The sequence below is a fragment of the Leptosomus discolor genome, chromosome 9 (genome assembly GCF_034619465.1).
Source record: "Leptosomus discolor isolate bLepDis1 chromosome 9, bLepDis1.hap2, whole genome shotgun sequence".
NCBI lineage: Eukaryota > Metazoa > Chordata > Aves > Leptosomiformes > Leptosomidae > Leptosomus > Leptosomus discolor.
Window position 1 is genome coordinate 5,080,593 of NC_141399.1, and position 23,574 is coordinate 5,104,166.

The window sequence follows — 23,574 nt, forward strand, 5'->3', positions numbered from 1 at the left end:
CCCTCGGCCCAGGTGGCCCCTCGGGCCCAGCGGCCCGAGTCCCGTCTCCCGAATCCCGCTCGCTCCCGCCTCCAACCCTCCCCACCGTCCCTCCCCTTGCCCGGCTTCCACACCCCCCCCCGGCTCTCCGCGGCGTCCCTTGTCCCCTCCCCGCGTCCCGGCCCGCCCCTCGCCCCCCCCCCCCCCGCCGCCCCGGCCAGGGAGATGGCGCTCAGCCCCCCCGAGCGCCGCAGCGGCGAGCGGGAGGCGGCGGGCGGCCGGGGCCGGCGGCGGCGGGGCGGGCAGGCGGGCGAGCCGGAGGGGCTACCGCTCCACTCGCCCTGGACCTTCTGGCTGGACAAGTGAGTGGTGGCGGCGGGGAAAAGCCTTGCGGGACGGGGCGAGGGCGGGGGGGGGGCGGACATAACAGCCCAAATCCGTCTGTGGAAAGCATCGCTGCTCGTTATGGCGGAGCAGACGGGACACCGGGGAATGAACCTTGTGCTGCAGGTGGGGACAGTGGCCGTGTGCCGGCCCTGGGCAGGCACAGCCGGCGGCTGGCTCTCCCCGGCTTGGGGGGGGGGGTTGGCGGTCAGCCTGTGCTGGGGGCTGGTAGTGCCATCGGTTTGGGAAACGCTTTCGGTTTTGTAGTTCAGCGGGTTCAGGCAACGTCGCGGTGGTGTTTTAAACCTCTAAATTTAGACGTGCCGCTCGCCAGCCCCGGGAATAGAAGGGTAAAGGTTGCGCTTCGCTGCTTCGGGGCTGTCCGTGGTGCCCCCGGAGGGACCGAGTCCCACCGGCCCGGCCGCCACCCGTCGAAACCGTAGAACTCTCTTAATAGTCAGGTTTGGCTCCTGTTGGGTGATCCGTTCTTAACATCTGAAGTCAGTTTTGAAGGATTAGCTAAAATTTATTAATTAACTGCAGTGCTCGTATTGCATTTCAGGCGCTTGAAGTTTTGGTCGCTTACGGTCGTGGGAAGCTGCTGCCGAGGGAGCTCACCTGCGTGGTGCATACGGCTGGGCGTAGGGGAAAAGTACCGAAGTCAAAACTGAAATAGACACTTTAAAATCAGAATTTGATGTTGTTTTTCTAGCGTGTGTTTTCTGGCATCTTGGTTTTAGTCTTCTACGTCTCCCTTTTCTCACTTTTCTGTTGTATTTCTCCTCTTTCCCCCCCTGCTCCAGAAGGAAAATTCGCACCTTTATAAGCCTTTCTGCCACTGAACATACTGCCACATCCTATTGGTAAAATTATCTTCTTTTTTTTTTTTTTTTTTGGTAACTTTTCAGTTCGTGACAGAGAATAGCAAGAAGCTGTTGAAAACTTGCAAATATTCTCAGGTCCTGCAAATCAATTCTTATCAATAACCCCACAGGCTATTTCTGGTTAATCCATTTGAACTCATGATGTAGCTATGGTTGGGTTCAGAGTCTGAGTTGTGTTTTCTGTTTGTTTGTTTTTTTAAGAAGCACCATTTGGGCAGCTGTTTAAGCAAGCTACCATCCACATCTGTTTGTTTACACGAGCCGTGTGGAGATAAGCATGTCTATTATAATCAACGTCAGAAGTTGAAATCCATTTCAAGTTCCTGACTTGTCATGATTTTTTTTTTTTTTCCTAAGTCTTGGTTCCACTGTAATTTAGGCTCTTAATACTCAGTTATACTATAGATTTTTTTCTTTCTGGTCACACATAGGTGCATTTAATCAGGTAGTACTGCTGTTCCTTAATTTATAAACCTGGGAGTGTATGTGTAAGAGAAAAAAACAAAGTGGGACCATATATACACAAAACTGTGTGTTTTGTTTACCAGCAATGGTGATAGAAGAATGGCAGGGAACAAGAATGACAGCAAACAAGGCATGCTTCATCTGTTTAAAAAACGTTTAAGGCACTAAAAAGCACACAAGAGACGCAACCGTGAACTTAATTTACTTCAGTGTGTGGAGGTTCACGTCTCTCTGCAGAGTCCCGCAGAGGTGGCTGTGACATTTGTTGGTACACCCACGGAGATTGGATGGAGGAATCATTGCTTAGGCTTGTCTAGGGTGGACTTTCCATAGAATGTAACTGTGGGCACTTTTTTTAACTTAATTCGGTAACACATGGGGTGGAGCAGTGGTGTTTCCTCTTGAGATGGTATTGATTTTTTGACTGCTACTACACTTTAATGCGTACTTGGACTGAAAAGTGGGAAGAGGTGATGCTTAAGGATAAAGAGATGCTGAGATGGATGTGTAGTTATCTTTTTTCTGTTAAATTACTGTGAAGGGAGATCCATGAAATACATTTTAATGTCTCCAAAATGTATCTTTTCATTAAGTCACTCTCTTAAAATAAATATCCATCAGCTAAGCAGTACTTTCTATAGCAAATGCTAGCAAGTGATTCCCTTGGGATTCATGACCTTGTTTTTATCATAGTGTCACTCGATATATCTCCTGCTTTAGCAGTAAATACCTTTGTTTTATCTGCATCAGCACTTGTTTTTGTGAATGCCTTGGCACAGGCTTAACATCTGGAGGCTGGGATCCTGTTCTGGTTCACTGCCATTATCTCACACATGTCACGAGGCATCTGCATTTCCCGTAAGTGCTAAGCCTTTCTTGGTATGTGTGTCTGAAATAGCAACAATCTGATATCGCTGTCTGGTATCTTACCCTGTACGTGCTTTAGGAAAGCGAGCGTGATGAAAGCATTTGGGAGAATATTATTCACCAGTTTGACAGATCATATCCCATCTATCATCTTCAAATGCTCACGGGTCAGCAGTTTCACAGAAGAAGACAGAGAAGCTGACAGGTGTTTTTCTCTGAAAAGAGATTTCCTTTTCAACTGTTACAACACTTTAAGGTCATGTGCTAAAAGTTTTGAAACCCGGGCTTTAGGTCTGCTGTTCTGTTTGTCCATTCTGCAGGTTTACCAAGTTCATACCTACATGGCTCATTCGTAGCGCTTTTGCACGCAGTGATGTTATGGGGCATGGGGAGTTTCAGCAAGTCTTGCAGATGCCTTTGGAGCTCCCTTGGGCAGCTGATTCATGCTGGTGGCTCTTCACACTCATGTTTATCTCGGTGAGGCTCTGGGTTGGTGCAGGGTCCTGCTGGTAGAGGCCTCTGGCTTTGAAATAAAAGATGGCCTTTCTAGGTTTTTGCTGCACTGTGTAGTCTTTCAGTTTTTTCACAACAAAGTGTCAATATGCATCACCAAATATAGCAAATTAAAAAGAAGAATTACAAATCTGGTCGCTAAATTTGTGTTGTGTAGCACATTCAACACAGGGATTGCACAAAAGGAGAGGTCGAGTGAAATGACCAGCAAAGGCTGGGGTGTCCTGGGTAACAAGCCACGTTAGGCCCTTGAAACCATCCCATAATGGGATTTGGGGCTGTGGACCTGGGTGTGATCTTTGTGTACATACAAAGCTGTGAAGCTGATGATGCTTTTTTGATGTACCTGTGGACATGATGCAAATGCCCTGCTTTGTAAACCTTGCAAATCATGACTGTCACTTAGCCTGGGTATTGTATGCCATCCTGTTTAGTGCTACAGCCTTTCCCTACCAAAATAACACAGGGAACGCACTAGCAGCTGTCTGCTTTTCCAGCCCCACGACAAGAAGCCAGAGGCTTTGTCAGGGGTAACAGTTTTTGGTCCAATGTGCGTGCGCACACATGCAGTAATCAAGATGTTGCACGTCCTTGCAAAAAGACCTCTTTTGAAGATCTAACTGCATCTGAGCTGCCAGCATTGCTGACAGTCAACAGCGAGGAAAATACCCGTACCCTTCTATACAAACTAGTGCTGTCCGAAATGGAGCACACATCACACAAAAGCCTGGTACAGAAGGCTCATTTCTTGATAAACCTTGTCAAAGGTGCGCTCGCTTCCCTGGAATTCTGAGCGTGCAGCAGGGCAGGTCGTGTTGCAGGGTCACGGCCTGCCTGCCTTGTCTGGCCGGACTTCTACCAGTGCTTTTTAGGTAATTTTGTTTCTATTGCAAGAATAGTTTAATTTTTCTGTGTCTTTGTGAGGGGAAGAATATGCTTATAAACATTGTCCTATATAATGCAATGTTATTGGTCTACTCCAGGGAAGTTAAAATATTCTTACATAAACATATTATCCTTATTTTCTCTCTGCATGTTATATTGATGAGTTCTATATAAATAAAGTTTAATAGATAAATTCTGGTAATGGGACCATTTTCATAATAATTGTGAATCTTCATAACTGAACACATCAGATATTTGAAGCCAAACTTAATAATTTCCCTTCTTCCCCATAGCAAAATCTTATTTATCTAGGATCATCTATTTCATCTATTAAAGCTTATGAGTAGGTGGTTTGCAATGAAAAATGATGGTTAATATTATAAGAACATTCAACCCGGTAAATGCATTTTGACAGGCTTTGACGGCTTGAAATCAGTTTTTGTATTCAGAATGGATTACCGGATTTATTTAGTTGCCACGGTATGTTTTTGAGTTTATGCTTTGTAAGTAAATATTTTGCTTATTTATACCAAAAGCGGTTGCAGCTAAGTACTTACAGGGGTATTTTCGAAAGTGCTTGGCAGCTTGTAAAGCTCCCGCTAAAGCCGTGATGAGATTCCCACTGGGAAACAAAGGCCAGTGTGAGCACATAAGAAAAAACTTCTATCCTTAATTCTTTGCAGGGAAACAGAAGAGCTACAGTTCAGCATCAGACATTAACATAAGCACAACCACCTGGAGGTTTATTCATGGATAAAACAATGGAATTTATCTTTGTATCCTTTGTCCTTTATTCGTGCCGGAATAATGAAGGAGTAGTGAAGCAAGCTGGCATTAGGATTCAGTCTGCGTAGGCTGTTCCTGTTCCCATGCTCCATTTTTAACTGACGCCCATGGGCTTTACCATGAGGTGCTGCACCGTGGGTCTGGCCTGATTAGGCAGCTCGATTATGCCTGATAACGCACTAAAATTTCTCCTGTAAAGATTCCGAAGATGCAGAGAAGTGGCATCGCGGGGCACGGAGCAGGCAAACCGGGAGAACTGTTGAGTATTCCATGTGCAGACTCTTCATGGGGAGCCCAGGTGTGTGCTCGTAGGTGGTGTGGGGACAGACCGACTAGCTCCATCCCCAGAAGAGCTGTCAGTGCCCGGCTGTGTCCCCTCCTGTCAGTGTGCTCGCGGGGATTTGCAGGGCCTGTTGAGTTACTTGGACCTGTTGAGTTACTTGGAAATTAATTATTCACCGTGGCAATAATTGACAGTTCAGTATGAGCTATTGGATTAATTTTATTGTTGATGGCAGTAAAATTGTCCAAAAGGGAGGAATCCTGTAACGGCTTCATTTCAAGGGTCGGTATTTGCAGGGTCCTTAGTCTGTAGCAGCACGTGTATTAAGGTTTTTATCAAAGTACGTAACCATCTTACTACTCCTAGCTTATAATTTAAGTGTTGCAGAGTATGAGTTTCAGAAGTTACAGAAGTAGGAATTTCTGCAGATTTCTTCACTTGGAGGTCGTCTGCCATTTCTGCTAACAATGTAAACTTCTGCGTACCCAGTTTAAGAAAAAAAAAAAATCACAATTTCACGGGTTTCAAGGCACAAAACCCCCTCAGTTGTCATCTGTGCTGATCTGCTGAGCTTATGGGTGACTGTTGTAGAAACACTGCAGTTCAGATTTTTTCGGCAGTCGGTAAATTTGCAGGAAATTCTGGGCTTTTTCCTTCTGTTTGGCCGTGATTAAAATGCTGTCTCTGCCTTATACTCATCCACTAAACCAAATTTGTGCAGGTGTAATTTCTGCAGCAAATGATCCTGAACTTTTAAATTGATGCAGTCATTGGTTTCTCATTTGCAGTCCTTTCCTGTATTGTTTTTTTTTTTTAATAAAAAAGTTTGGGGGTTCATGCTCATACCCATAAGTCACTGACACTTCCCAGAGCTGGGTGAAAGGCTGAAATAATTCCATAAATTTGTAATCATGGAGTATTTGCCAGGCAGGTTAGTAGAAATAAGTAGTCACTCACCTTAACTTTTAAAACAGCTCATTTGCTGGTTGGTTGGTGCTTTCTGCCACTGGTCACATCTCCCTGGAAAATTTTATTTGCAACTATCAAAATGAACCGTTTCATAACCTCGGAGTGGAATATTCTGTCGATCTGTCTTAGCCGCTCTTTTAAATAGCGTTGGATTTGCTAAATGGCTGCCACGATTATCTAGATAACCTTTGAAGGCTGCCGTTAGAGAAGAGGTTTTAATCTTTTATTCGAGTAGCCCTTGGTATGAAGCATCTCAGTGGCAGTATCCGTGTGAGTATGGAGGGCGAAGATGCTGTGTGCTGTACCGAAGTTAACCCCACAGGCATTGATGGCCGCTAAGTTAGCGAACTGGCACAAGTAGTGCCTGAGAGAAGTAATTTCTTGGACGGTGGTGTGAGACAAGAGGCAAAGTTGTCTCAGGTTTTGCCAGTTTCTGTTCTGTTATACGTGAAACGAAGCGTTGGTCAGGCACAAGGGAAAAACAAGGGGTGGTTTGTTGCAAATCCACTGCCTCCCTACTGACAAACACAGTTAAATCACCTGATAAGTTTTAAAGAAGTTTTAAAGTCTGTTTTAACTTAGTGCTTTTTTTTTTCTTTTTTGCATTCAAAAGCCTCTGACTGACTCTGTTTCTGTTAAATACTGAGAGAAATCAAAATATTTCTCTTTTTGTTCTTCAATGCAGAGCGTAAGGGAAAAACCCAACAAAACAAAAGGAAAACCCAAACCTTACTATGATAATTGCTTCTGCGTACACTGATGAAAGTTCTGGTGGTTGCTGTTTTCAAGTTATCTGTTTTTTCCCTTGGAGTTTTTGTAGTTCATGAGCCACAGGGCTAGAACCTGCACCATGGCCATTTCTTGGGGGATTTTTTTGTTTGTTTGTTTTTATAACCTCTAGTTAAAGTGATTTTTGCGATTTGGACACGTAACACTGTTTTCTCATCAGTTCCACCATTGCAATGTGTTCTTATGCCTAGTGATTAACAGGCAAACAGTAAAGTAGATGTTAGTTTGTCCATTCTGTACTGAGAAAGTTGGGAGGGATTTCTCTGCTGGTTTTGTTTATGTTTTTAAAGTAACTTATTTTGATAGGAGCGTTCAAAAAACCTTGGGGCTGTTATTAAAGTTTTGAAGATGTGATACTGTTTCCGTAGTTTTGCATATTAAAATTCTTCGTTTACATGAATATCTAGTTTTTGCCCCAGAGCCTAAATTATCTCTGTAACAACTGAGAGTAAATTTAGTGTTTTCCTGGATGTGCTTCATGCTGATCAGGGCAAACAGCCACATCGATGGGAGGGTTACTGAGATCTGGTTTGCTCTTACCCTTTCTTTAGCAGGCACCTGAGCAACAGCTGCGTTTTCTTCTGTTTCCTTCAATCTGCTCTGTAGCTTCTGTTTCCAGATTTAGTAATTTTACACCTTTTTGTTTCCTCTTCTGAGATGCAATGGGAGGTTGCTTTGCCTTTGATCTTCATTTTTCTTTAGGCAGCCTACTTCAGCTTCTCAGGGAGGGGAAAGAAAAAAAAGTTTCCAGTTCTAACAAATCGAATGTGCCTTTGCAATTTTGACCTCATTTCCCACAAATTGTGCCTGTGGGGGCGTGTGCTGGGAATTGTAAGATGGGTGTTACGACGTGCTATTAGCGTGGTGACAGGGGGCAGCGATGGCTGAGGATGCGGGTGTGCTGCCCCATGTCGCGTGCGCTGAAGAGTCGTGATGAAGGTTATGAACAGAATCGGACTCATTTAGGATGGAAAAGCCCTTTAAGATGATGGGGGGTGCAGTCGGCGATGCTGTGTGTGCCTAGAGGGAGCAGCTCCGGATGGGGATTGGGAATAGTCAGTAGGAGGGTGAGCTGGAGAAGCTCGGCTGTGCCGTGGTGCACATCAGTGTGACCCTGAGGGCTGGCACTGAGACCAACCCGAGGACCTCTTGGCTTGGTGGGACGCGCTGGTAGCAGGCTCTGCCACCTGGTGGCCTGTGCTCCAGGCGGCGGCTGAAGAGCTCGTTATAATTCCTCATGTAAGCTCTGTGGGTGAGCTTTTCTTTTTTTAAAAGTATGAAACGCTGAGAGTATCTTAAAATGCTCAAAGGGGGTTCTGGGTTGTGTTAAATGCAATTAAAAACAAGTCCGGGGTCAGCGCTTGCGGTCCCTTCACGGTGGAGCTGCAGAACCTTTTTGATGCGTAACAGCGGAAGGGTGTGGGGTGGCCGTTAGAAGAGGCACCGTTATTCTTGGTTTAAAACTCCTCATTCACCCGTTTAATCAAAATATTTTACAAAATAGCCGATGACTCTTAATTTATTCAAAAAGTATAAAAGCACTTGAATTCCTAGCTTTAAATCATTCATGATAATTGGGAGTTTATTATGCAGCTCTGACATGTGGATATTTTGACTTCAGAGTCGTACGATTCACTTTCCCCGTCCATCTCCCTTCTCCCCCCTTGATAAAATAAATATTTTTATTAATCTGTACCTTGTTTTCAAGGTCACTTCCTGGTACGACAGCGGCTGAATGTGAATCCAATTTGAAGAAGATTTATACAGTGCAGACAGTGCAGGTAAGGTGTCTGCCTTTGCTATAGGAGTTGCCACATGTTATTAATGTAACTTCACACCTTAAGTTTCTTTTTTTTTTTTTTTTTTTCTCACATGGATGAATGAGTCACACTTGCGGCTTTGCTTACCTGTGGCATGAAATGTGAGTGTTACTGGTTGTCAGTGGTATGAAACGTGAGTGTGGTATTGCTTGGTCATTATTTGAATTTCATTTGGCTTTCCAGACCAGGAAAGCAGGAAGCATATTGGATTGATCAGGAAAACCCTGTGGTCTTAAACTTTCTTGTGTTTCCACTTGTGCCTCCCTTGGATTGTTATACTTGATGTATTTTAAATGTTTTCCTGCCTCTTCTCAATTTTTATTTTTTTAATACAGAAAATCATTACACAAAGACTAAAAATTACAGCTTGTGGGTTTTTTCTTCTTTCTGTCCTTCAGCATGAATTTAAAAAAAAAAAAAATTCTAGGAAACTGACTTGAATTAAGCTACTTTTAAATCATGCAATACTTGCAGCAATGAGAAATTCCTCATCTGCCAGTGCCTTGCAGTGGACATCTCTTGGAAGCAAAATTGCCCTTCTGGTTTAGTACCACAGTTGGTATGAAGTGTAGCAAATGGGTATTTGTCTCACCTTAATGCTAAGCTAGTTCACCAAATGTCTGAAATTCTAAGGTAATGTCAAAACCTTCTCTTTGAAGGAGCCTGGCCTAGTGATCTACTGAAGTTCTAAATAAGGTTTTCTCATTGACATCTGCACAGCTTGTTGCACTTCGTGAGATGTTTCTTCCCAGCTAATTGGCCTAAGAAATGAATTGGCTTTTGGAGTTTTCTGGAGACGAGGTTGTCAGTGTACAGTTCTTTGGCACAAAGCGTGGAAGCGTCCTCCAGACCCTTGGGGGAGGTTCCCCTCTCACCTCTCTGTGCCAGCAGGACGTTCCCGTTGGTCGTGCAGTGAAGTGACACTCTGAAGTTAAAGTTGACAACAGGAGTGACAAAAGGAGGCAATAGGATCCCAATTGTTTCAAGATGGGCTGGGATGGGCCTTGTTGAAAAAAGGACAGCTTAAGACCACAGACAGGGGTACACAGTATCTGGTGTTACCTGTTTCCCCACTCGGAATCTAGCCTTTGTTATTTAAATGATTAGGTTCTATTGGCTCAAAAACTTGAGGTTTTCTTCTGATCGAGTTGGGCTCTAAAATACAAAAAACCTCCTTCAGGTCCTCTGGGAAGACTCGTGATCTGGTTACGGTTATCAGAAGCTAGCAGTGTGGCCCATGATGTGTCTTACTGGGCTATCATACGCATAATATGATATTCCTTGGGGAAGCAAAACCAAAATCTTCCTTGACTTCATCACTGTCCTTCATGGGCAGTAGCTAGTCGATGGCCAATGCCAGCCTGCACCGCCTGAGGGATGTTTGAAAACCAAAACCTTCCAAACTGAGTCCCTGGTTCAGGACGCAAGAGCTCTCCAATCTTTCACCATGGTCGTCTGCTGGCGTAGCTCTGCTCCTTCTGCTTCTGTCGGTCGCTTTAGGGTTTGGGAATGCAACCTGGTAAGAATAAGATTAAAGTTGAAATGGGTGTTTCATAGCAATTTTTTATATTTTTAATAGTCTTCCATCTCTTCTTATGACTGGGTAATGGTCATGCCTAGTAGGTAGAACCGCCAAGGGCCACAAAATGTTATCGCATACTGTTGCAATCTCTGTTTCTAAAGTTGTGCTAATGAATACTTAATGAGTTGTACTAATGCTTAATATTGCATCACTGCATGTTGATGCAACATAAGTCTTTTAAAAACCCTTTCTTGTTCCCAGCTGTTGGATAAAGAAGAATTGGGATTAGGAGCTTTTCAATCACCCCTTCCCTGTTGCTCACCACTGCTTTTGGGTGCCTTTTATCCACCCCAAACATGTATGACAGCCTCTGCTTTTACCAACAGAACCACTGGGAAGTAATCAGATGGTTCCTGGTAACTTGGATTTTCTAATTTCTGCCCCATTCCTGTGTTATGTGCATCCCAAGATCTTTGCATCTGGTTGAAACTTTTCACTGTGATCCAGACAAGGTAGTTGGAATGTTTTTGTAACTCAAGATAATCACAATGACGTTTTAGACCGGTCTTAAGTGAAGCAAGGTGGATATTTGATATCATGACATATTTTTATTATGCTAAGAAAGTTTTATGTAGTGACTTGTTCTGACGTACTTAGTGTAACTGATTTTGATGATTTTTTTTTTTTTTCCCCTCTCTGTTCCTAAGGACTTTGATTCTAAAGTAATCCACATTTCAACTGCTTCCCTTCTTTCTACCTCCACCTTATGCAGAATTGGCATCTAAAAAAAGAAAAAAAGCAGAAATGAAACTGCAACAAGTTCTTTCCAGAGGATTTTATTATAATGTAGAAGGTGTCAGTTCTCTAGGAGCAGGATGTGTAATTGTTTTAGAGCAAATGAAAGAGGGAGTAAATCTGCATGAATCTTACTCTTGAGTTAATGTGAGTATTTTTTCTTTTTAAGGATTTCTGGAGCGTCTACAACAACATTCCTCCTGTGACAAATTTGCCTCTGAGATGTAGTTACCATTTAATGCGGGAAGAAAGACGGCCGCTTTGGTACGTATGTTATCATCAGACGTTTCTGGGAACGGGCAGTGAAAAAACCTGAAGTGGTGAAAGGAGGCAGGCGTGGGTCAGGAGTGTCTGCAAGTGCCTGAACTCAAGAGACCTATGAAAGAAATATCCTAAGGATCTTTTTAAGCTTAAAAGTGACTTGTACTAAAGAGTCTTTATTAAAAACAGAGGCTGTAATTTAATTGTCCACCTCTGAACCTAAAGGTATGAAGGAAATTCGATTTTGAGACAGAAGTTAAGAAATTAAAATAGGACTCTGAATTTCAATTCCAGAACACACAAGATGTTACTTGTATTTGAATTATTTTTAACTTGCAAATGATTTTCTTTCCACTGAAGCTATTGTATTAATGATGCGTTCTTCACCTGTGCAGAAGGATGCCTCATACGCATAGAAATGCACATATACCTTGGATTAAAACTAATTTAAAGCATTATGAAGTGATTCATTGCAGCAAATTCCTACTTGATTGTAGGACAGTAATGGAATAAAGTATAAATCATTGAGGTTTTCCTTTCAGAAACTGAGTTTTGCATATCTTCTTCCTAGTGCAGTTCTGTCACATCTTAATTGGAGAGCTTAAGCACCTTCTGAAGAGTTTCAATCTTTTGGGCATTGTTTGCATAGATTGTGATTGGATTAGAGTTCTTTAACTTGATTGTAGTACATCTAACTGGGTGGCGACTTACTACAAGAGATTTCTGCCCTAATCTTCTGAACAAATAATTTTCTCAAGTGAAATGCATCTGAGGGTCTGTGTTACTTTACTTTTCTAAAAATAATGTGACTGGTCAGGCTAGCTAATCTGGGTTTGAAAAAAATGTTGGTGTCTGTATAAATCAACTGGGCCGTTGTGTGCAGGTCTTGATACTGTACATTGAGCCTTTGTCATTATGAGGCAGTTTAATGGTTATGTCTGCCCCGACCCTGGGCAGCTTCAGCCTTTCTTTTAATAAGGGCAATTAATTTCTATTTGTCACACAACCGAAATGAAGTGTTCCCGTGTTCTTTTGTTAAACTGGATCGACTTGAGAGTAATAAGCTGCTTCTGTGAAAATCTGCCAGAGTTTTTTTCCAAAATAAAAGGTTACCATAGTAAAACATAAGACTGCTCTGTGGCTTGCTCCCGTATAGTGTGCAGCCACTTCAAAGATGGTCTGTAGTCAGGGAAAATGTAAGTGTTTTCCAACACACAAGACTTAGGAAAGGGATTAGGTGTTGAGAGATACGCCTCATACGAACAATGAAAGAATTATCTCTGATCTCAGAAGTCGTAGCTTGAGTCATGCTACCTGGAGTTAGTAATTGCATTTCAAATGGGATTTTTTTCTGGGAAAATTAAACCCCAAACATAGGTTTATCTAGATGTGGATAAGAATGTTTATTTTACTGATATATTTTCCATAACCAGGGAAGAGGAAAGCAATGCGAAAGGAGGTATATGGAAAATGAAGGTCCCTAAAGAAAGTACGGTATGTAATGTTGACTTTTTACTTAGACATTGTTTAGTAACGGGGTTTCTTTAAATGTCTGGTAAAGGTGTGGTGAAGCTTTTTATTTCTGACATCAACCAACACAGCAACCAAACACTATTTTAATGTCTGTAACCTTTTATTTTAAGACAATGAGCAAAAGGTTCTTTTCAGGTAATTTCGTATCTCTTGCTTTTGATAACGCTTGTTGATGTATTATCAAGCAACGGAAAGCTGCAGTGTTATAGTCCATTTCCATTTGGAAACACAGTATGTAATAATCACCTTCGTTCTCAAAACTGTTTGCTTACAGGCATGCAAAGAAAAACAAAAGTCTTTTCCTGATTATATTATATGCTAGATTATGGCCAGAACCGCAGTAATGCTCTCCAAAAGTCCACGCCCACAGTCCAGCACAACTTTCAGAGTCTCACTGAAGTGTGAAACGCTCCTAAACTCTCTGTCAAACTCAGTAGGACTATTTCTGCCTGGAGCTGCTCGTTTGCACCTACGTGTGGCTGTGAGTAGCGCTGTGACCTTCTGTAGCCAAACGTGGACCAAGGCGTTGTTTCCACCCATAGCTAATCCCATCTCATGGCTTGTTCTCACTGGAAGGGGGAACATCTTGCTCATTCTTTCCTGATCCCCCTTGCACTGGCTCTGGTGCTCATTGGATTGTTTTGTGAGCCAGCTTAATGCACTCTGATGTCAGAAAAAGCCTCCTATTTATTTTATTTTTAATTTGAGTGTATGGCCAGGAGAGGATTTTTGATGGGTATAAGGGGTAAAGGAGAAAAGAAGAGTGGGATCATCCCCTTTGGCAACAGTGAGTTGTCAGATCACCTTGTGTACATCTTGTGAACTGTAGTCCTGCTCAGTTTTTTCACCTCTTTTTTTCTTTTTTTTTCCTTGTTTTTAATTTCAAAATGTGAAAGATAAAATCCGTTCAGGCGTGTCACTGTTCTAGCCCTGCTGAAACAACTGGGTTTCTCTTTATGCCCCTAATCACATCTGTGTGAGTAACTTCTGTGAACTGTCACAGTGAGGAGACTTGACCTCTTCACGTGTGTTTGTGTGTGTGTGTGTTCTGGATCAGGCCTCTAAACACAAAAAGTGAAGTGTCAGAAAAATCTGACAGCCTTGCAGAAGGCATTAAATGCTGAAAGATAGTACTTGAAATCTCAGCCAAAAGTTAGTTGATTTTTGCCTGTGGGCTTTTCCCCCATATGTGAATTGCAGCTTTCCTCCCCCGCAGTCGCAAGGGATCACAAAAGACTGAAATTGTCTTTTTCCTCTTATAATCCAAGGTGTGAAGATTGTCAGAAGTGACAAGTGGTTTAGGGAGCCTGCGTTACTGGGTGGTGAATTTAGGGACCTCAGAGGCCTTGTTTTTTCAAAGGCTGAATGGTAGCCCCTTTTTGAAAGGAAGGAACCTTTTGATCTCTCAAACTACATACTGCTTCTCCCAGGTCACTTCTGAAACATTTAATTGAAGGTGAACTTCAGTCAGCTTTTAGTGCCTCTGTAAATAGCATAAATAATACCTTTATGCCCGTTTCCCATTTTTTGGCTTCATTCTTTGTCACATGTGCACACGGCGTCTCCTTGGCTAAGTTGAACCGTCTTGTAGAGACCTAACTCAAAAAGATGATACTCTATAGCAGCTCTTGGTGAGGGTGGGGAGGGAGGAAAATGCCGGTCTTTCGAAACATAGCAGTCTTTCAAGTGGTACGAAAAAAACGACTGACGAAGTACTGACACTTAAATGTTGTTGCATGTGTACAGTGACACTTCTGTATGCCAGTTTTTAATATGAAAACTAATACTTTTTAGATCCTCAACTGCTTACTACTGGATGAAGTGCTTCCTACCCTTGAGACCATTAGGACAACTCACAGTAGTGAGCACTGCGCCCGGTAATGACAGTGTGCGTGGTCAGTCCCGTCCTCAGTGCAGGAGCTGTGCCACTGGCAGGCAAAGGGCACTGTTGTCAGAGGCTGTCGCGCTGGCGTCTTCAGCCTGCCTCGGGAGCATCGTGTGGTCCTTCCCATAGCTCAGCTTTGGGTGATGCATTGGAGTAGATGATGATGAGTCACAGAAATCCTTTATATTCTAGAAGATGGCCTTAGGAGTACCCAGGAACTGTCATCAAAGCAGTTGGTTTGCTTGTCGTCTTTGTGGCTGCTCGCGGTTTGTTTTAACCCGGTGCGTTGGATTCGCTGGGGTTTTTAGTAGTGCTGAAACTCAAGGTAACTTCATGTAGCAGAAAGGACCCTCCTTAAAAGTGTGAAAAACTCATTAAGGTGATACAGGCAAATATAGCCTTGGTGTATTCTTTTAAAAACCAAAGAAGTGTTCTGTCCTTGTCAACCAACCCCTTGGAGCGTATTGCTGAACGCGTTGGTCCGGAAGCATTCCAGGTTTTGTACGGGCCTTGGCCTACGTGATGACAAGTGTCAAAAGCAAATGACAGTGTCATTGGTCTAACAGCCCAAGAAAAGTGGCAGATAGCTTTTCCCCCGTTTTAATTCTCTAGCGAGCTTTTGAGTGGGTTGACAGATGGACTTATTTCATAGTCAAGGCAAATCAGAGACGAAATAAAAATCGATTTAATTTACTGGTAGGGTTTTCAGGTACTTTTCTTAACGTGGTTAGTCGTTCTTTTCTGTAGAAACAAACGATCCCAAGTGGAGCCTTGTGGTCTTTTGTCATGGGAAATTCTTGGGAGAAATCTACTTTCAGGCTTTACATTAACTAGTGCGTTCAGGACGAGTCGTGGGCACAGATATAGCAAAAGTAAACTTATTGTTAAATATTAGAACAATTCCGTGCAAGAGTATATATTTTCAGGGTCTAAATTCTTGCTCCAACTGGATTAAGGAAAATAATTGTATAACGCAGCGTGTACTGACAATAAATACTTTTTTTTTGTCTAGACGACCTCAGAAAGAGCATGCATTCAAAACTGACTTCTAAATCAGAAAATAATAAGGCAAATGTAACTTTTTTTTTTTTCCCTCTCCTTAGGCTGCAGTTTGGAAAGAGCTGCTGTTAGCAACTATTGGAGAGCAGTTTACAGACTGTTGTGCAGCAGGTAACTTAGAAATGATTGAGGCTGGCATGAAAAATTGAGTTCAAATACAGAACATGGAAACACTGCTAAAAATGAGGTGTAGGGCTGGAAATCATATTCATACCTGTTGCCATTAAGAAGTGGACAAGGTATTCTGACTGTCTTAGCGCAAGGCTCAAGCTCAACAGTTTGTACCCCCGGGAAGCCAGCAGGTTTTTTAGTTATTAAATATCTATCTGTTAGCCAGGATTTAAATGAGTAGTATTCCTTCTCCAATGACAGTATTCTGAAACCCCAAATGACAAATGGTTGTTTGTATTGTCACTGTTGGAAGCAACTGAAATAGATGTCCCTGTCAGCCCTCATGGTTCCTTTTGGTTCTCCTAACAGGGTTGGGAGTTGTCAGGGAAGCACGAGATCAGACCTGAAGCAGAGGGAAGCTGCGTGGTTTCCTGGTGGTGACATTAAAAGCCCATAGCACAATCCTGGCTCTCCTGAGTCCCAGGCTAGCACTCTATCTAGAGGCAATATTTTCATATTCACTTAAAAGTACTGCTTAGGTCAAAGTGATCTTTAGTGTAATTGAATTTACATAAATATTCTTAAAATACCTTGCTGGTTTACTGGAAAACAGGCATTGATCCTCCAGAAGCTCACGTGTGGCTTTGGTCAGAGGTAATAATTTAACGGAGTGACTTTCAGAATAAATGTCTTCTCTAGGCTTGCCAGGTTGCACGTTTCATTTGGAAATGGACTCTGGGAAGGGACTGTGAATGCTAGCTGGCTTGGGATAGATCATCAAACGCTGCTCCTTGGTCATGAAAAGCGAGTACTAGTCTGTGACCAGTTCATGAAGGTTCAGTTAAGGAACTGTTTCTTGCTTCAGGGTGAAGCAAATGATGAACTTGCTGATCCGTTGGCCTAGAGGGAAGGAGTTCTGGGAGCTGGTTGCTAATCTTTTCAGTTCAAATGACACTTTTCCATTGTTTTGTTTGACCGTATTTACTTCTCTCCTAAGCATGAATGTCTGATTAACCTGGCTCTTGCAGTGATGGTGAATATCCTGTTAGGAGTGTTCCTCTGCTGCTCTGTCATCCCAGAGAAAAGAATTTAGTTTCTCGGGTTCGCAAAGCAGTTCAGCAAAAACCTGTCAAACAGTTTCTCTTACACCCGGCTAATTGGGTAGAGCAGGGGTATTGCAGGAGGCTGCTGCTGGTATATTCACCTCGGTGGCTTTGGTTTTTCTACCCAAGTTCTGCTGAATGAGTTTCTCAGCGTATTTCTCTCGTTGTCTTCCCAGCTTTCAGAATTGGAAGATACAGAATACAAGCCTCAAATCCTTGAGCTGTGAGAGACATTCTAATAGTTGCTTTTCAAAATCCTTCCTGTGCATAATTGAGTTGATGTCAAGAAGGGAGTGTTCCTGCCCTTTACACTGATAGGGTGGTCTTGGGGTCAGCTGAAGCAAAGAGATGATGTTCTGCTGCCTACAGAGGTAGCTTTTCCCCTTGGCCGTGTGCGCTTGACACCACCTTTGCGTTACCATTACTGACCCCTTCCGTAGGATGCACGGTGCAGCTGCGCCATGGAGGGCACTGCTGGAGGCAACCACTGCTCCCAGCCATGGCGTGGCCTCAACCTGACCTCTCCACGAAGCTGCATCCTGAGAATTCCACACCAAAAACGGCTTCTTCAGTGAAGCACGGAGTTACCAACGCTGGCTAGAGCAGCACCAGCCTGACTGCGGCTTTATTTTTTTTTAATTATTTTTGAAAAATTGTTTTCCTCTGCTGCCTTTACAAAACATAAAGGAAAAAGGGAGCAAAGTCTGGAAAAGCTGGTGGCTGATCTCCAGGTACTGCTCCTGGGCTTTTAGTTGCTTCCTCCTCACCCCCTTGTTACAGACATTACTGTAGGTAATCTGTCTTTAGTAGTTTATGTTGCTAACCTTACTGAAGGAAGTCTTGTGATTCTCTTTTAATCAAGGATAAGAGTGCTAATAGCAGAGATGAATAATCTTATGGCGCTGTATTGAAACTATGAGTAATATTTTCAAGAGTTTCTATAAATATGGTGTTTGTTTCTTTCTGGTAGCTATTTCGTCTGGTTTGAACATTAGTATCCTCTTCAAAGGAGATTGCTCTTTTTAATTTCTTGAGTTTGTTCAGTTTTTGGGCACTGTTTCATAATGCGTAAGTATCAAGTTAGACATGTCTCACTTTTAAAGTGTTCTTTAACGTTGCTTCCTCTTCTGTGCAGATGATGAAGTAATAGGGGTTAGCGTCAGCATTCGTGACCGTGAAGATGTTGTGCAAGTCTGGAACGTGAATGCCTCTTTAGCAAGTGAAGCAAAAGTTTTAGAAAAGATACATAAACTTCTGCCACACACATCTTTTAAAGTGGCGTTTTATAAATGTAAGTATTTTGTGCTGTTAATTTCCACCTTCATTAAAGAAACAAGATGCTGGTAGGGTATTTCCATGTGGATATCCTGCCTGATTCTTCATCAGCCGTTTGGAAATGTAGCATCTCTCGTTGCATTAAGGTTATGGCCCTTCAATGGAAAAGTTGGATACCACTGAAAATATAAGATATTTTTAGTTTAATTGTAGAATGTATTTGGTTTCACGTTTAATATGCCTGATTTGTGAAATGAGTGAGGGCAGTCTCCTGATAACTCTCAAGACTACATGCTGTTCAATTTAAGTATCCATTTAGAGGAACCATTTGCAATCAGAATGTTAAGGCACCTCTTATTTCGGGCTCTGTATAAATGTATTATCAGAATTGTGTATTCCCAGAGATCGTTTGTTGGCCTGTTGTGCCTTCCTTGACTGCTTTATACTTTGTTGTCTTTTTTTAATCTTTTCAACCCCTTGACAGAGTTTACGTCTTATTTTTGTCCTTCTCTTTTTCCTTAGCACACAGGGAGCATCATGCTTTTGAAGGCCGACGGGGGAAACATTAAGAGCAGCCTGTGCCGAGCTCCTTTGCTGGTTTTTTGGTGTTTTGAAGTGGTCTGGACAAGGAGAAGGATGGTTGGAAGCCCTGCAGATGCACTATATGCAGTGGCCCTTCTGAGTTTCTAACACTTCAAACCGGGAAAATGAGGAAAAACCGGTTGCCTTGACTGCTAGATGGGCAATTCAGTACTTCTGGTTTGGTTGGGGTTTTTTAAATTTTTCATTGTTTCTTTGAAAAGATATTTTGGCCACTGGTTTTTTTTTTTTTCAGTCGGACTACATTTGAAAACGTTTCATTAAGGTAGCAGGCTTTCATTTCTTCTGTACTGTACGTAGGTAAATGCGAAGGTGCACGAAGGCGGTATGCTGCTTTTCCTAGGTGTGCTGTGCGTAGAGGAATAATGGCTTGGCGAAATGTGTTTTCAATTTTAAAACATTCCTGTCATGTTAGGATTTACTCACTGGTTTTGTCCCAAGAGAGAAGGAAGTTGCACTGTGTTTATTCTAGTATTCAGTGTAATCTGGTCTTGCACTGGCAACGGCACACGTCCTGTAAAAAGTAAAGTGTTCGCTGAAGGCGCGACTAAAGAGAACACGTTTATGTTGGGACTAACCCCCTGTGGGACGATGCTAACGAGCGTTTTAATTGTAGCGATTTCAAAAGAGCCCTTGTTCAGACCAGAATGAGACATCTTTCCGTCGGAAACCCTGCAAACTCCTCTCTTATTTAAGAGGGGAATAGGGTTTTTTAATGTTTTTATATTGTATGCTTGCTTCTGATGTTTTCCTGTACATTCATGAAAAAGGGGCCCGAATCATTGCTAATGTTCTGTTAGATCAGACTAACTGGATCCATCCCTCACGCTTCTGTGAGTATTTTAGGCCGGTGCCTGTACCCGCAAAGGTCAGTATCAGACTGGAAGAGATCCCATCCTATGGAGTTCCAGTTCCATCATGACTTCCTAAGTGACCTTTTTAAAAGAAAAAAAAAAAACCAAAACAGAAAAGGATTTTGTGTTGCAGTGTGAATATGAATACAACCAGTTATGAATATAAACAGCGTTAATCTTTAAATGTTTGTCTAGATTAATTCTTTGAGGTGTTGGTTTGTTTTAATACACTACCAAAGATTGCTGTAGTTCCTTTTACAAGAAGAAGCTACGAGGCAGAGGTGAACATGCACTCCACTGAGCATCACTTCATTGTTAAGAGGTTTTTGTTTGGCAACTGTTCAAGTTGCACTGATTTTCATGTCTTTAGTATATGGAGGCAGACATTAAAATCAAATAAATTTAAAAATAAGAATTGCACGTTTGAATTTTTTTTACAGCTTTCTCTGTATTTATGAATTAAAACTATGCAGTTAATGAGCATTATTAATTAAACAGATTTTCTAAAATCCAAATGTCTTGCTTGTGTAACTGCTTTCCGAGATTAAATGTTACCGGTCCTGTTTTTTTAAATCTTTGTGTTTTACTGAAAAACTTACTCTCCTGGAAGCTGTTTTGTTCATAGATTAAAAACATTTTTAAATCAAGGTGGTTTTTTGTCAAGTCAGAAAGGAGGCCTGAAGCTTATTAAGCGTATCTCTTGTATGTATTCAGTTAATGCTTGAGGTATTTTGAAGTTGCAGTTAGATTCAGGTTTCAAAATAAAAAGCATAGATACTGTTACCAGTTTAATTATGAAGTGTTTTTTTTATATATATATATATATATACACATACATACACTGCAGTGACAGTATATGGAACACTCCAGCTAGCCTTGCTTAGGTTAATTGTTACCACTGTGACTTTCCAAGACACATCTAATGCTGCAAGGATTTATTTTAATAATATTATCAATCCCTTTGGATTACCTCTAAAATTGTCTGAGATCTGTTTATCTGTTTGGGATTTTTTTTAAAAAAAAAAATAAAGTTTAACTACAAACATGGTTTCTCTTGTAGGTACATCCTCACCCATCGACTCCCATGCGGAGATACCCAGCCTCCCTGAGAAATAAAGGAATGTAGGAAGGTGCTTTCCCTGCAAGGTGAAATGAACTTGCTGCTGTGGCCCTCGCTTTTATCTGCGATTGGGGGGTGGGGTGTCCCCTTTTTCCGAGGAATGGGCAGAGGGAAGAGGGAGGCCTCAGCACACCGGCGACCCGTGACGGGCTAGCTGATATCTGCAGGCGTGACGTGTACAAGCAGCCTCCAGGTCTGCGTGGCAGAGTCAAAAAGTGAGGGAGAGGTGAGGGGGAGAAAACTTCTGAGAAAAATGTTTTCAACAGCTTGATAAGCGAGATTTCTCACTTGAAATACTTTCCTGTCTTTGGAGGCAATGCGGCTGGAATACTAATGGGGAATTAATTGCGTACCTCGCTCTTTTACTTTTGGAATCAAGCCAGAGCCTCTTCCCTCTCTTCAAGGTGCATTTTGAGCCCAGACGTTGCCTTCAGTAGAGCTGGATCTGCTGGTTTAGTGGCCCATCTGGTGATATCCCTGGAACTTGGGAATTTAAGATACTACTTTATTCATCCTATTGAAGGAAATTGTTTTTACGTAGTTTCCTTGCATGACACTTGTATTCAAGACCACTCTGCTTGAGCATTGGATAGAGATTGAGAGAGACTTTATCCTAGCCGTAGACAGGATAGCTGCGTGTTGACCACCAGAGCCCCCATCATGAACTGTTGTCAAGTTTTCATGGCTCTAAATCCCTAATCTATAAAACTAAGGATTTTTTTCTCTATGGCTTAATTCTGATAATTGTTATTATTACTTAGAATCTGGGTTGATGGATAGCTTCTGACTAAAACTCAGCATATCGTATGCCACAATCCAAAATGAGGTTTGAATCAAAATGGGTGATGCAAATTTACAGGAACATGACAAATTGCACATTGGAATTTTGCAACCATTAATTTAAAGACTTTGTCGACTTTTTGAACTGTCCTTTCATCCCTACTGATCTCTATAGCACAGATATATTTATACCAAAAGATGTTGAACAGTTAGGTTTTTTTAGTCTTTTAAATATTTGTCATTTTCACCTGGAGATCTGCTTTGTTGAACTTGAGTAAATGAACCGCCCACTACTTCAGAATCATCTAAAGTGTTTAAATGCGTATCAAAGAAGAGCCTATAACTTCCTATCAGAATGGATTTCTGTTGGCATTTCAACATAAAACTACAACATTTAACTTCTATGGTGACAGACAGCAAAGAAATTCCAGATTTTGCTGCATGAGCTGAGGTAGAGAAACCTCCTTCCCTCTTGGGGTGGTAAGGAGCCCTGGCTGATAACCTGCCTGCCCTGGGACCGTGCCCTTGGGCTTTGTCTGGTGCCGGCTGGCATGACAGGTCCCACCGAAGCCTTTCATGTAGCTGGAGCACTTGTCTGCTTTACCCAGGCTGTTTTGATCCGTTCTGTAGGAACTTCATATCCTGGATACACCTGCCCTGCCACCCAGGTCTGCGGGGTGCGGAGTTACTGTCGCAGGGGGATTGTCCTCTGTCCCGGGAAGCCAGGTGAGATGAGAGGTGGGAGGAGAGCTCTGGCTGGCTGCAGAAATGTTCGTAGCACCTTGTAAAAGGTGCTCACAGCATCTTCCTGGGGAAAGCTTTGATGTTACATGGTGGTGAGTGGAGGAGGGGGGTGAGCTGGCTGAAGGAGAGCTGCTGGCCTCTTACAGGGCCTGGGCAGAGGGAAGGAGGGAGCACGGGGATGCAGCGGGGGCACCAGTCCCGGGGCAGAGGAGGTGCTGGCAGGGCTGTGGCTGAAGCTGCTGGAGCAAATGGAGCTGGGAGGACAGCTCAGGAATGGTAAAGGGAATGAATAGCTTTTTACTTCTGAATTTTACATTTCTTGTGCTGGTTTGCGCCTTCCCAGGGCTGAAGATGGCTGCTGGCAGCAGGCGGGGGTCAAGCTCTGATTGTTCCCAGTGACTTCGGGGGCATCTCTAGTAGCTCTGGCTCCCCAGGCTGTGGCACGATTGCAGCTGGAGGGATTAGTTGGGAATTTCACTTAACGGGGATGAAGGGCTGCCTTCTGGGGCTGGCTAATTAACAGGATTCTGCTCTGGTAATTAAATAGCAGTTTGTTGCACACAGTTGATGAAATCTGTGGAAAACATAACAATTAGCAGGCAAGGAATGGCAGCTTTGCCTCAAAAGCCTGTCCCCGACCAGTTGCTGGTATGGTTTTAACCTTTCATTCTCCAGCAACGATGGTATTGACTGGTTTTGCTGCTGTCATTGGACAGCTTGTTCTCTCTCTGCGGTGGGAGAAGCTCGTTCCTCTGGGGCTTCACCTCAGCTGCAGGGGCTCGAGGTGTTCCACGTGTTGCCTTTTCAGAAGACCCTCTGGTGCTGCCGCCTTAAAAGCCAACGCTGGAGGACAGGAGTGGCTGCCGCTCCAAGAATAAACCCTTTGCCCTCCCGCTGCAGCGGCGCTGCTGGGGCTGCCGGCTCAGCTGGACGTGCCTTTGCACAACCCAATCGTGCCTCCTCTGCAGGGAGGAGGGTTTCCACCGTGGTTACTCCACGCGCAGCAGCACCTCCCTCCCCTCTGAGCTCCGTGGGTTGGAGAGAGCGCGCGAAGCACCTGGGGTTTCCTCACCAGGCGCTTGCACCGTTCGCGTGCACCGAAATGAGCTGCAGCTGCATGTTAAGGCTTCTCTCCGCTGGGCTCTCTCCCTTGGTCCCGTTGGGGTTTTTTTTTAACTGCTTTTGCAAAGGGCTCCTGGAAATGAGAGACCTACCAGAATGAATTCTTCCGGTCCGTGGTTTGTTTGCACCGTGGAGATGCTTGTGGAGGTTTGTTTCGGAGAGTAGTGTTGAAAAAGGGGGGAGCAG

General features: G+C 43.1%; 1 protein-coding gene across 2 annotated transcripts; it reads left to right on the top strand.

Moving 5' to 3' along the window:
• Positions 1-204: 204 nt before the first annotated feature.
• On the top strand, positions 205-18,737 carry EIF4E3 (eukaryotic translation initiation factor 4E family member 3). 2 transcript variants are annotated; one of them, XM_086470312.1, is made up of 8 exons: positions 205-246; positions 301-341; positions 8,513-8,585; positions 11,111-11,205; positions 12,636-12,696; positions 15,724-15,790; positions 18,029-18,184; positions 18,691-18,737. In XM_086470312.1, the coding sequence occupies exons 1-8, from the start codon at positions 205-207 to the stop codon at positions 18,735-18,737; spliced, it is 582 nt and encodes a 193-aa protein (XP_086326438.1). The 2 variants fall into 2 exon arrangements, with proteins under 2 accessions (XP_086326438.1, XP_086326437.1); XM_086470311.1 differs by having other exon boundaries at positions 205-341.
• Positions 18,738-23,574: the final 4,837 nt, after the last annotated feature.

Excerpts from the sequence above, each read along its gene's own strand:
- EIF4E3 (XM_086470311.1), top strand. The coding sequence starts at position 205 with ATGGCGCTCAGCCCCCCCGAGCGCCGCAGCGGCGAGCGGGAGGCGGCG. Across the intron at positions 342-8,512 it reads TGGACCTTCTGGCTGGACAA|GTCACTTCCTGGTACGACAG; the intron begins GTGAGTGGTGGC and ends CTTGTTTTCAAG. Across the intron at positions 8,586-11,110 it reads ATACAGTGCAGACAGTGCAG|GATTTCTGGAGCGTCTACAA; the intron begins GTAAGGTGTCTG and ends TTTCTTTTTAAG.